The sequence below is a fragment of the Macrotis lagotis genome, chromosome X (genome assembly GCF_037893015.1).
Source record: "Macrotis lagotis isolate mMagLag1 chromosome X, bilby.v1.9.chrom.fasta, whole genome shotgun sequence".
Taxonomy (NCBI): domain Eukaryota; kingdom Metazoa; phylum Chordata; class Mammalia; order Peramelemorphia; family Peramelidae; genus Macrotis; species Macrotis lagotis.
In genome coordinates, this window is record NC_133666.1 from 505,070,206 (window position 1) to 505,084,646 (window position 14,441).

Below are 14,441 nucleotides of genomic sequence, written 5' to 3' on the forward strand. Positions count from 1 at the left end.
TTCTTCTAGTCCATTGTATCTCTTCAGACTTCATTTATCTCCCTACTCAAGCTCCACCACAGTCAGTCACTTCAAAGATGCTCTCAAGAGAATCCCAAAATCCCTTGCCCTCTTGACTATTTCCCATATCTTCATTGCCCATTGGATCTGACCATGTCACCCCACCCCACCCCTCACTCAGTAAGCTTCAGTAGCTACTATTTTCTTCTGTTCAAATATACAATCTCTGGTTTTTAAAGCTATTCAAATATTGTTCCACCTCCATTCTTCTTATGCTTATACTCCATGAAGTCTACAACCCAGTAACACTAACCTTGTTTCTTGTATATGCATCCTCCATCTCCTGAGTATATATTTTCAGTGATTGTTGCCTATACAAGGAATACCCTCCTCAGATCCATATCCTGGTTTCTTTCACATCTCAATTCAAATTCTAGAACCTCTTGCGGTAGGTCTTTCCTAATCCCTCTGTGCTTTTCTAAGATTTTCTCCAGTTTATTACCCTATATGTATATAGTTGTATACTGAGTCCCTCATCAGAATGTGAGGGGGGGCGGCTAGGTGGCTCAGTGGATAGAGCACCAGCCTTGGAGTCAGGAGTACTTGGGTTCAAATCTGACCTCAGACACTTAGTAATTACCTAGCCGTGTGGCCTTGAGCAAGCCACTTAACCCCATTACCTTGAAAAATCTAAAAAACAATGTGAGCTCCTAGGGATAGAAAGAAAGAATGTGAACTTCTAAAAATAAATGTGAGCTCCTTGAAGGCAGAAGGTTTTTGCTTTTCTATTGCCAGTGCTTAGCATAATGCCTTAAACAAAGTTGAGTGTTGAGTGTTTGTTAACTTGTTGAATAAACTGCTGTACTTTTCCTCCATTCTTGTTCCTTTATATTATTGTTGAAAGTCTGTAGTTCCAGAACATCTAGGTGGCAAAGTTAAGATAGAGCATTGGCCCTGGAGTCTGAAGGACCTAAGTTCAAATCCAACCTCAAACATGTAATAATTACTTAGCTATGTGACTTGGGCAAGTCACTTCACTCCATTGATTAGCAACCCCCCCAAAATAGATTGCTCCTTCACTTAGAAGATGGACATTACCCCAGAAGTCTGTAGTTCCTTTTCGTGAGATGTAAACTCAATGGGGTTTTCATACTACTCAATAATCCATCATTTCTTGTTGACTCTTTGTTGCATTCCTCACAACAAATGTTTTTGTTCTTCTTGAGTTCCCAGTCTTCTTTCCTCCTTACTCTCAGCAAATAAATCATACCAATGATCTTGAGCAAGCTATCCAATCTTCAGTGGGTGTCAGTAACCACAGTGACTGGAAAATGAGGGGTACCAGACAGGAGGAGGAGCTCCAAGGTTCTTTTCAGATTTGACATGTACTTCTTCCTTCTCCCTCACCATTTGTATATATCTTCACCTACCCTCCCTACTTCCCATAGCCTTTGGTTCTTTGTCCATTATCATCTTCCTCTTCTATATTTCATCTTCCCCCCTCTCCAACTTCTACTTAGAAGTTTACCAGGTGCTATCAAAGGCAGGATCAATAAAGGGAACATGGAAACTGGAAAGAGAATTAAACATAGGGATCTGGAGAGGCATGGGTTCCACTCCTATATCCATTAGCTGTATAACTATGGGCGTGTCACAATTTCCTTTTCTATAAAATGGGGCAATCATACTGGTAATTCTTAGGGATATTGTGAGAATCAAATGAGATAACATCTATAAAGTATTAAAGCACTACGCAAATACCATCTATTATTACCATGTAAAGAAAAGTGCCTGTACATGTCAGTCAGCTAAACTGTATACATAGTGCTGAGGGATCACTAAAACATATACAAGGGAAGGGCATGACTGCCATAGTGGGGCATGAAATTGTTATAGGTCTCTACTTGATTTTTACTGATTCATTGTTTTTGAACCACGGCAAAGCTTTAAAGGACAAATGCAGTATTTGCTGCTCTTTCTTCCCACATCTGTACATGGAGAAAATCACCCTTCTTCTGTAATGACGATCTCCCATGGGGATGTTGATTTTATTTTTAATCAGCCTCAGGCATTGTCAAAGGAAATACTGTAAGCCTGAGTACTGACTGAAGTGAACTGTTCTTACTCCCCAGTGTGTTCTTTTGTTCCCTTCTAGCAGTTATTACCAATTTGGGTTTCACAGCAGTCAGGATTTCTTAGGCAACAGCTCAAACTAAAGTGAGTAATGTGATAGTTCTTTTTGTGGTTGCTGTCTAGAGCTGTATATCTCTGCAGGATATAAGGAAGTGCCAAGTGGATGCCTCCTGTCCAAGCTCAGGAAGAGCTTAGTGCCAGTGCTAAAAGCCCAGAAGTGACCCCGAATACAAAGGATTCAATATTGTCAAGCAATATCTTTTAAGTACCTGATTGTTCATGCTGTCATACTGTAGACTTGCAAAGTCCTGGTCCCTACCCAGAAGCTTACTATCTAAGGCAGGAATTCATAACCTTTTTGTTTTAATATTTTGATAAATACATTTCAATATAATTAAATCCCTTGTAATCTATGCCATCAAACATTTTTATCCTGAAAAGGGTTCTGTAGGCTTCACCAGACTGCCAAAGGATCCATGAGAGAACACAGACAAATAATAGTGACAGAACTGACTTTCAAATTCACTAAGTGCTAACCTCAAAAGAATCCAAAACTGGATGAAGTTAGAACTAAAGTGAACAACTTCTTGACTTACAGATTCTTACTACTGGAGAAGCATCAAGGTTAAATAAGGCAAAATGGGCTGGTGGGGGAAAGGACTATCCTAGAAGCCTAGACACCTGAGTTTTAATATTCACTCTGCTACTGATTATTTTTGTATGCTTTGACAAGTCCTTTGGATCTCAGTTTCTTCATCTGAAAAATTAAGGAAGGGAAGATGAATTAGATCATTAAAATTATTCAATGTATATACCTGAGTACATTGGACACAGAGACATAATTTACTTTATTTGTTTTGGGGTTTTTTCAAGGTTTTTGCAAGGCAAATGAGGTTAAGTGGCTTGCCCAAGGCCACACAGCCAGGCAATTATTAAGTGTCTGAAGTCAGATTTGAACTCAGGTCCTCCTGACCCCAGGGCTGGTGCTCTATCCACTGCACTGCCTAGTCACCCCTACATAATGTACTTTAAAACTCACTTGTCCCTCACCTCAAAATAAACCAAGACCAGAGTGAAATTGGGTCTAAGATTGGCTAGGAATTAAGGTGGATAGCCAAAGTTTGCCCCTGTCTCAGGTTCAGTCTCATGAAGAAATGAAAAAGGTCTTGGAGACTCCCTCCATTGAATTGATGAGCAAGAATCACAATAGAATGAGCAAGCATAGCAAATTGAAATCTGCAACCAGAACATCGAGATCAATGAGACTGGTGCCTGTTCTAAGGAGTCGAGATAACACATGCACAAACAAACTTGATTGACTTTTTTTTCCATGTGTCTTTTTTCCCCAAGGCTTTACTGTACTACTGTGAGGCACTGACTGAGACAAACCTTCACCTACAGAAAGCAGCATGCATGGCACTGAAAAGCATTGAGGTGAGTCCCAGAACCAGCATTCCTTTGATAGTTCAGAATATTAAATGATGCAAAACTGGTTGACTTAGTCAACAAGTATTTATTAAGGGATTGCCATATACAAGGCACTATGTGAAACTAGTCTGAACAAACAGAAAATTTTAAAAATGAGAGTGCTTTCAAGAACCTCACAATCTAATGAAGAATATGAAATATAAACAATGACATATATTCAGTACATATACACAGAGTGGACAGAGGTAATTCTAAGAAGGTTTTAGCAGTAAAGGAATTAGGAGGAGGGGAGAGGTTGGGAGGAGAGATTAGGAAAGGAGTTAATAGGTCAATTAAGTTTTCCTATGAAGTTTTAGGTTGAAATTTTAAACCATGAGGTTGGAGTGAACAGAATAGAACTTTTCTATGGTCTAGGCTCTGTGATAAGTACTTTATAGATATTATCTCTTTTGGTTCTTATAACAATTTTATGAGATGGGACTATTCCAATTTTACAGTTGAGGAGACTGTGGTAGACAAAAGTTAAGTGACTTGCCTGAGCAAATTAACCTCTTTATTCTTCCCTCTGACTCTGGTTCTTCTCCTATTCAAACTATTATCCATACTTTTCTATACATTGCCCTGAAATCTTCTAAATGTACTCTTCTACCCATTGCCTACCCACCCAATGCTCCTCCCATTGCCTTCCCCACCCCAAATACCCCCAAACTTCTCAGCTTTAGAAGATCAGAATAGCAAGTGAATGAAATGTGCTACTTTTATTCATGAAAGTGATGAGACTGGTGCCTTATCAATAAGACTTGCCCAGTAGGTTTGTATTCTAATTGCATTTCTAATAATATGTAGTATTCTATCTACATTCTTTCACTTAGATGTCCATATAACCAGTGACCTATATTCACTAGGTTCCTGGACAGAAAGGTGCCCTTTGAGGTCTTGGAATAGAACAATAAATACTACTGAAGCCCATGGAGTTCAAAATGATTATCCCATGATCATGGCTACATTGAGACCAAGCCTTCCCAGTTGTGGACAATAAACAGTCCAACCCACAACTTTTGTTTCATCACAAAAATCATGATTGAGGGAGATTTAAGAGAGATCATCTAGTTTTACTTAACACTATTGTTGTTTTGCAGTAGTATCTGACTCATTTAGGATTTTCTTGACAGAAATACTTGAATAGTTTGCCATTTCTTTTTCCAGTGTAAGATTGCTCAGGGTCACACAGCTAGTAAATATCTGAATCCAGATTTCAACTTGGGAATATTAGTCTTTTCTGACTAGTCTGCCATATATTCTATCCATTGTGACACCTCATTGCCCATCATCTATCTAGTTTAGTAGTTCTCAAATGTCTTCCACAGAATCAGCTTCCTCAAAAGGACCATGGATTCTACAAATCTCTTTCATAACCAAAACATTCTGTTGTCACTGTAAAACAGTCACAATAAATATATCAAAAATGTGGCACTTTTGAAAAGATACTGATGACAGTATAAATAAATTGCTAATTCTAGGAATCAAAGGATAAAGAATCTCATTTTTGAAACTGCAAGAGACAACAACTACCTTAAGGACATCTTAAGTCAATGAGAAAATATATTCAGGGAGTCTACAACCTCCTCTGGCCAACCTTTCCATTATTTAACAATTTATAACTATTGGACAAATTTCCTAAAGACTCTATACACAAACTCTATGTAATGGCAATAATAATATCTATCTTTTGGGATTGTTATGAGAATTAAATGTGATGTTTGTAAAGTACTTTGCAAATCTTAAGTACCATATAAATGCAAGCTTTTCGCTATTAGTGATAAAACCTAATCACTGGTAAAAGCCTAACTGATTTTTATGTAGTATTATAATATATTTTTGAAAGTATAGTATAATTTAAATCTTGTAGTAGTAGTAGTAGTAGTAGTAATAGTAGTAGTAGTAGTAGTAGTAGTAGTAGTAGTAAGTGGTAGTGATGGGTAAAAGTAGAATAGCTAATATTTATTTAGTGCTTTAAGGTTTGCAAAGTCTTTAACATATATCATTTTTATCCTTTCAACAACTCTTTTATAGATGAGGAAATCAGGCAGAAATGAGGTGACTTGGCTAGGATCTTAACAGAATCCAAACTCAGAATTTCCTGATTTCCTGCCATCCAAGTCTAACATTCCCTCCACTTATTCACCATCCATCCCCTCCTCTTCTCCTCCTGTCTTGTAGGATGCTATATGCTATAAGTCTTTTCCTAGGCTTAAGTAAGAATCTCACCTTGTACAAGTGACTCACCTTGTACACAAAAAAAGTTATAATACCCCAAATTTCCTCTATCAGACTGATAGTCCTATTTTTATTATTAACTCACTCTAAATGTTTATGTGATTTCTCATTTTCTTAGCTTTTCTTGTTTTAGTCATAAGACATATGCATAAATTAGCAGAAGTTTTAGGAGAATTAAAAAAATCATACTTTCAGTTCTGAAATTTCAAAAAAAATGTCCTCCATCTCTTTGGTGCCCTGGAAACTATGTTTCTCTGTCTATTCACATTTCTCAAGTTTTTAATAAATGAAAGATTTTTGTCTGCCCTTTTATAAAATTTAATTGTTCCTTCACAAGCTCAATATCATTCAACTCTATTACCAAAGAAATCTATTCCCTGGATCATTTTCTCTCCAAAACTGTCCATATCCCATATAAAAAGTATATTTCTTTGAATGTTTTAGCAATTTGTGTTAAAATGAAGCTCTTTTTTGTACAAATAGAAGTTGTCAAAATGTTCATCTAAAATATCAGCAATACCTCATAAATTTGGATAACATTAACCTCTTCTTTTATACAAAAAATATTTTTTCTGTCCTTTTCAACATTAATTGTTCCTTATGAAAAGAAGCTTAAATAGAAAGTTATTGTTATATATAAATGAGATGTGGGCACATATACAGCTCCAATGCCACCCCTGCTTGAGATTTTTTCCCCTAATCCCCCTGGTTATAAGCAATCTTTCTCTCTTGAAATTATTTTCTGTCATTTTGTGTGTTGTTGTCTTTACTTTCAACTGTATTGATAATTCCTTGTTCTTAGGGCAGGGGCTATAGAAGGTTTTTAAAAGTTGTTAAATTGAATTGGATTCTCTAGTATGATGGCAATATCTTTTTCCATTCAAAAGTCAGAATTCTTTGTTGTACCTGATAAGCAGTAGGAAGCTGAGAAATTTCTCCAAAACTCTCTTTTTGCCATTTTCTAGGCTACTGAAAGCATTAAAATGCTGATAAGTCTATGCCAGTCCGATAATGAAGAGATCAGAAATGTAGCTTCTGAAACACTGCTCTCTCTTGGTGAGTTTCTAAAAATATCTTTATATTTGCTGTGGTGAATGCATCTTTTTTTTAATGTAGGTTGTTTCTGTGGAAAATTAAGGAAACAATCTAAATTATTGATCATTCTTTTATTTGGGCACCCAGGTGACAAAGTGGATATTGCATTGGACTTGGAATCAGGAAAACTCATCCTCTTAAGTGCATATCTGACCTCAGACACTTAGCTGTGTGGCCCTGGAAAAGCCTCTGTTCCTCATCTGTAAAATGAATTGGAGAAGGAAATAGTAAACCTAACTCCAGTATCTTTGCAAAGAATACCCCAAATGGGGTAATAAAGAGTCAGATATGACTGAACAAATTTATAGACAGGGTTTCCCTCCCATATCAGTGGGGCTCCATGGCACTCCAGCAAATGGAGAAAGCCTAGAGATCTTAAAAACTACAGCAATCTCTACTTGATTCAGAATCTTTTGCCTACCCAGCTAGCTTCTACTTCCCTGAGAGTTACTTACATCAGATAAAAGTGATTTTTAATTTTGGGGTAGGGGGGAAAACTAAATTAGTTCTACAATTAACTAATTACCTGACTTTTTAAAGTTTGGGTTTAGCAGGTTTCTGACCATTTTGTTTCTTTTTTAATTTTTTATACTTTTTTAAAATTTTGTTTTATCTTTAATTTACAGAATAAAATGAGCATTTTCATAACATAGTTTAATTTTAAAAAGATGATTGCACATTTCTTTTCTTAAAATTTTCCTGATGAGGAAAGAGTAGTTCTTCAAACATTGCAAAAAGTATTAATTAGCAAAATGCAAATTTACAACTAAGGTACAATGACAAACTCTAAGAACATTATACTGAGCAGAAACCCACAGATATAATCTTGGTCAATGGTATGACTTGGAAAGAAGCCATGATTCCAGTAGTTTAACAGTCCGTGGGGGAATGCATAATAGTCGCGTCAATCTCCTATTCATTCTTCTACATGTGATTTGTCTCACCCTGGCTTAGTGTTGCCTTCTGCTACTGAGCATATTCTTTAATAATAACTGAAAAGAGAGCCTGAATTTGTTTGTTTGAAGGATAAGATGAGGACTTCTTGGGCTTTTAATTCCCTGGAAATATGGCACAATTCCCTATGGCATTAGTTTGACCTCCAGTAGCATTTTAGAATAATAATGAAGGTAAAATTAACATTTAATAAATAGCTAAATATAATTTTATTTTGTATATAGTATATATTAGCTAGAAAAGCAAGATAAAATAATACATAGAGAGGGCTGGTCTCAAAGTTAGGAAGAGCTGGAGCAAGCCTCATTTCCTCCATGTTAGCTATGAGACCTTGGGCCAACCTCTCGAGACTGAGACAATTTTTTTAAATAGATATTTTATATTATTTTTTCAATTTTTCTAAGGTTTATCAACATTCATCCACATGCATATGCATATTTTTAAGTTACATTATCTCCTTCTACTCTCCCTTCCCAGCCCCCTCCCCTCAGTGGCAAATGGTGGATACTATATGTACAATTTGTGTTTAACATGTTTACAGATTAGTCATTTTTTGATATGAGGATTAAGGGAAAAGAAAGAAAACCATGAGATTAGAAAGAAATAAGAGAAATTTTTAAAAAGTGATTGTAATGTTCATTCAGATTCTGAAGAGTTTTGCTTTTTTTTTTGTTTGTTTGTTTTATGTTTCTTCCTCTGGTTGGGGATAGCATTGTCCATAGCTGGTCTCCTAAGATTGCCAGACAACTTTTCTATGACTAAAAGTTAGATACATTGTTAATCTGCATCAATGGAAGGACTTTCCAAGCTAGACATTCCCCACGATGAAGAAATAAAAATAGGAAACCTCTATTTGGTTTTTTTTTTTGTTTTTTATTTAAGAGTTTTTTTGCAAGGCAGTGGGCTTAAGTAGCTTGCCCAAGGCACACAGCTAGGTAATTAAGTGTCTGATTTGAACTCAGGTACTCCTGACTCCAGGGCCAGTGCTTTATCCAGCGCCACCTAGCCGCCCAGAAACCTCCCTTTGTTGAAGACAAAATAAGATTTGTCAAAAAAAAAAAATAGTCATTCCAAGAGGCACAAGCCACACCAGCTAACAATTGCTATCCATTCAAGTCTAACTTCTCCCCATTAACTTAACCATATCATCCTGTCCTTCACAAAAAGACTTGTCAATTTTTCTCTCAGACACTTAAATTATCATGTTTAAAGACACAAAAGTAAAAATATTGTTTACTGCAAAAGAAACAACCAAGAAAACAGAAAGGATTCAGGACTTCTGTGATACAGATGTGTTCTCTTTCACAAAAAAACAGTGCACAAAAATCCTCATTAATTGAATAGATAAATTAAAGGATGATCAGGAGTTATCTTTATGAGTTCAAATCCAGCTGCAGATACCTCCTAGCTACATGACCCTTGGTAAGTCACTTAACCCTGTTTGCCTTAGTTTCCTCAGTTAGAGAAGGAAATGATAAAATCACTATGTATCTTCATCAAGAAAAGTCCAAATGGGGATCACAAAGAGACTGATGTGACTGAAATGCATGTGACTTTTTCATTATGAAAAAATCTTCACTGCAGGGTTTCTTGATCTGGCATCCATGAACTCGCTATTTCTGTATTTCAGTATAATTGGTTTCCTTTGCTATTCTGTAATTGAGAGCTAGCTTTGTTACAGCACCTTAAAGTTTGCAAAGTGCTTTGCAAATATTACAAATACACAGCAATGCTGCTATTATTGCCCCCATTTTAGAAATGAGGAAACTGAGGTTAATGAAGTTTAAATGACTTGGTCACAGAGCTAGTAAGTGCCTTGGGAATTTAAAAACATGACTCTGAGACTGCCAAATGAGATTTATGACAAAAATAGTTAAGATGTTCCCTGGGACATTTTAAATGAACTTCTTTTTTTAAAAATCAATTTCTTATTACTTTCCTGCTCCATCTTGCATAAAATGGGGCAAAGCTGAGTAATTCCTGGACAGAGATTCTTCAGCAGACCTTCTCATAAAATACACTATTTATTTTTATATTATTTTAATAAATACCCCCAAAATAATAAATGTTTATATAATGGAGGGTGGTAATGGTGGGTATAATAAGGGAATCCTGGCATCTTTTTAGATTTGAACATTTGCAGAACCTGATCAGAGTTATAGATTTACCCCCAAATAAAGTTTAGTTACAAGTATTAACTAGAAAAGTTGTTGCTGTTTAGTCATTTTTCAGTTGTGTCTAATCCTTTGTGCTTTCTTGGCAAAGATATTGGCATGGAAGGAACCATATAAATAACTATATGTTTTTGTTGTTCAATCCATCTGATTCTTCATGACTCCATTTGGCGTTTTCTTGGCAAAGATACTAGTATGGCTCCAACTCATTTTATGGATGAGGAAACTAAGGCAAACAGGGTTATATGACTTACCCAGGGTCACACAACCCAGTCTTCTATCATCACCTAGCTGCTTTCCAACATCTTTAAGGACCATGATAAAAAGACTGGCTAGTTGCGTTTATTTTCCTCATCTAAATTAGCATGCCAACCTATATAGCAAATCTATCTCTAAGCAACCTTGGTATGAAGTTCTCTTGTAAGAAAAAATTGAAGGCCTCTTGTGTATTAATTAACATTCAGTGTTTTATATCCAGGAGAAGATGGGAGGCTGGCATATGAACAGCTGGATCAGTTTCCTCGAGACTGTGTGAAGATTGGAGGGCGTTATGGAAATGAGGTTGCCACCGCTTTCTAACTACCAACACCCTGCCCAATGCTTAAAGAGGAAGGCATCAGGACTTCCTGCCTAGGATGGTGCTGTCATGTAGCTAGGGAGAAAAAGCAATGAAGGAATTCTGTTGAAAGGGTGCAGAGACTTGATTATTTATAGAATAAATCCAAGTCAGGATACTCAATTCCTGTCACCTTTTTCTTTTGCCCAATGGTGGAGCAGGCCTCTGAGTCAGTAGACTATTCTGTTAGTGCCTCCTGGCAACACCCAGTATAATTCAGTCTTATCCGCCATGGATGATATTTTAAAGATAGACATCTCAGCCTTTTACTTGCATTGTATTTGTTCAATTGAAAGTGTTCCTGAAAGCTTGAAATATTCATGTGATGCTCTATCTCCATAAAGGAAAAGTGAGCTCAGCAAGTAGGCATTAACAAGAAAAGGGCTTTGGTTTGGTTTGATTTTTTTTATTATTACAAGCTGTAATAAATGTGAGCTGCCTTGTTGTTTTCTCTGTATAATGGTCTCAGGGTTGAATTATCCCACTGACTATCTAAAGTCCTTCAGAAGAGCTCAAAAGGACTTCCACAAAAAGGATTAGTTTGTAAAACTGAGTGGGATGTTAGTTTTTCAATTTAATTTGTTTAATATCCATATAATCTTTTATTTCCTTTTTCAGTCATCCCCACCATCCTTCAATAATTCACAGGTTTAACATCTGTTCTATTGAAAAGTCAGGCTATTATCTAAGATCTATAAAGTTATACCCACTCATATCTCTCTGTGTGAGTGTGCATACACACACACACACACACATATATATATATATATATATATATATATATTCAATTAAGAAAATTCAAGATTAATTTGTTTTTGGATTAATAAGAAAAACAGGTGTTTCACCCTTCCAAGTATATTCTGGGGGGTATTTTCTCTAGCATACACCAGAACTAAAGTAGAATCAGGGTTAGATAAGTCCTATTGATTTGGGATCTGTTGGGGGAAGACTGAGATTCTTGGTTCCTGGAAAGAAGTAGAGGGAAGTATATTAGGGTGTCTTTGACACTCACAGGGTTTATGAAGCAGGTTCAATGCAAGATACCCCTCCATTCAGAGATAACTTCCTCAGTGCCTGTGTTCCAGAGGCTGCCTCACTAAAAAGGTGTGAGCCAGCAAAATCAGGGTGCTAAATTCATGTGAGATGGCTTTAAGTAATGACTCTCTTGTCTCCATAAAAGTATAAAAAATATAGGATATGCCAAGGTATTTCACCAATCCTTAAAGTATTAGAAGGAATATTCATGAGTGTAATTAAAGTTCCAAGATCCAAACACTTGGTACAATACCCTGTTTAGAGGTCAGTTAAACTCATCAAATTTTTAATATAGTTTAAAAAAAACAAAACAAAAAACAAAAAAAGCACTTCATTTAAAAATGGAAATTGTGTGGCCTTGGGCAAGCCACTTAACCCCATTGCCTGGCAAAAAAAAAAAAACTAAAAAAAAAGTAAGTAAAAATGGAAATTGTTTGCCAGGTTTCCTGGTAAATCACTGTTTCAACTGTGAATGTTATGATGATGTACATATTTGTATACTTATAAATACCACACAAATATATATTATATGTATATATATATATCCTTTATTGAAAAGGTACATTTGTATAGTCTAAATTGTTTACCTGTTTAATAAATGAGATGGTTCTTTTTAAGGAAAGTAAAAGCATTAATGTTAAAAGCTGTGATTTTTATATTATGTCTACTGCATGAACTGATGATTCCAGACCTTTTTGTACTGACTTTGGCTTTTTTTTGGTGGGGAAGAGGGCTTCTAGTTTTGTGACATTTGTACCCGTCACTCTCATAACATAAATTATAATAAAGATTATTTTTGAATTACTAATAGATGCTCCAAGTCAATTAACTTCCTCTTTGAAATGAGCATTTATAGAACACCATGACTCAAAATTTAAAAAGACACATTTAGTCTCATTAGTTCTTTAGCTAAGATCAAACTGTGATTACCTCTTACAGGCTTCTATCCCTCCACAATTTTTTTTCCTTTAGTCCATGTCTGTGATTATAATGGGAGGGCTTTTTTTCATCTACCAAGAAAGATTTGTACCTGTTCTGCAACCCACAGACTTAGAGAGTTCCTAAGGCACTGAGTGGCTGCTATTTGCCTAAGGTCGCACAGTCTATAAGTGACAGATGTGGCACTTGAACTCAGGTCTTCCTAATTCCAAGGTCAATTGCATCTTCCTGAATTACTTTATGGATCTGTATTTTGCACCTGCCGTATTATAAATACCTATATACAGACTACATCTCTCTAGTCAAATTTAAGTGAGAGTGTATTATTGAAAAAAGTACCCCAGGGGTGGCTAGGTGGCACAGTGGATAGAGCACCGGCCCTGGAATCAGGAGTACCTGAGTTCAAATCTGGCCTCAGTCACTTAATAATTACTAGCTGTGTGGCCTTGGGCAAGCCAGTTAACCCCATTGCCTTGCAAAAACTAAAAAAATAAAAGTACCCAGCACACACTTATTTCTTGAAATTTTATTTTTTGAGGCAATGTTAAATGACTTGCCTAAGATCACATAGCTAGCAAGTATCAAGTTCTCCTCTCTCCAGGTCAGCACTCTAACTACCTAGCTGCCCCTCTAGGGCACACTTTTAAGTTTGATCTGCATTTTTTTTTAAATCTCAGCAAATCTCAACAAAACTATCATCTTGATTTGTGGCACACAAGTTTAACAGTCTGTTGCCTCCAAAATACTGTGGAATGTAAGGTTGGGAAGAATTGAATTGGAGGATTTTTCAAAGGGTAATTATTAGAGAAGCACAATGTAGACAGAAGCCAGATGAGACATGCAAACATGGAATTAAGGAAGTATTTATTGTGCCCTAGTATGTGCTAGGCATTGTGCTAGGGATATAAATACAAAGAGACACTAAGGAAACAATTCATGCTGGAAAGAAGTTTATGTTCTAAACAAAGACCGCTGCCCTCAAGGAACCCATGTTCTTCAGTGTGAGAGAATTTGCATGCATAGTATTTACAAAATAAAGACAAGTTATTGAGGGAAGAAGTGCATTAGCATTTTGGAGCTGAGGAAAGGCTTCTTTGTACAAGGTAGTATATGAACTGAGTCTTGGAAAGAATTTCTTTGACAAGAGTAGATATTTTAGTGCAAAGGCAAGAAATAGAGTGCTATGTGTGTTGACAAATTGGCAAGACACCAATGTGGATAGACCATGGATAGTGGAACTAGGAATAATACATAATGAGGTTGAAAAAGTTGAAACCAGTTTGAAACCAGGCTTTAAAAGTTAAAAGAGTTTATAGTTGGTCAATCAACATGCATTTACTACAGTCTATATACAATCCAGGCACTGTGCTGGTTGTTGGAAATATAAAATAAAAACAAAAATGAAGTATCTTCTATTCCCTCAAGGGGCTTACAATGTAGCTGGAGAGACAGCTTGTACATAAAGAGGCATGTAGAGGCAACAGGTAGCCACTAGAGTTTATGTGTAGAGCAGTGATGAAGAAAAATCATTTGGATATGAATAAAAGTCACAGAGGACCAACAGCCAAGGAAAGAGTATGTTTTGTATTATTGGAGGAAAGAAACAACACATCATTGTGATCAAAGAACTCCTAGAATATCTCTAGTACTGTGCCCAGTGGTTCACACATAATAGGAATTTAATATTTGTTGAATTGAATTTTGAATTTAATATAGTAAATATGTTCAATTGATTTTGAATTTCTCAACAAAGCAATCCCATAACTATGTACATGCTATGATAATGATAA

The 14,441-nt window shown here is 36.1% G+C and overlaps 1 protein-coding gene across 5 annotated transcripts in view; it reads left to right on the top strand.

Annotated features, from left to right (window-relative positions):
* The window catches only part of RIPOR2 (RHO family interacting cell polarization regulator 2), a 220,255-nt gene extending 207,577 nt beyond the window's left edge, over positions 1–12,678 (top strand). For 4 of the 5 annotated variants that reach the window (XM_074205656.1, XM_074205653.1, XM_074205654.1 and 1 more), the window contains exons 20-22: positions 3,484–3,567; positions 6,804–6,894; positions 10,540–12,676. In XM_074205656.1, coding sequence (XP_074061757.1) covers positions 3,484–3,567; positions 6,804–6,894; positions 10,540–10,640 — 276 coding nt within the window. In that variant the 3' untranslated portion in view covers positions 10,641–12,676. Of the gene's footprint in view, positions 1–3,483; positions 3,568–6,803; positions 6,895–10,539 lie in introns of all 5 variants that reach the window. The other variant, XM_074205658.1, reaches the window with a different exon arrangement.
* Positions 12,679–14,441: the final 1,763 nt, after the last annotated feature.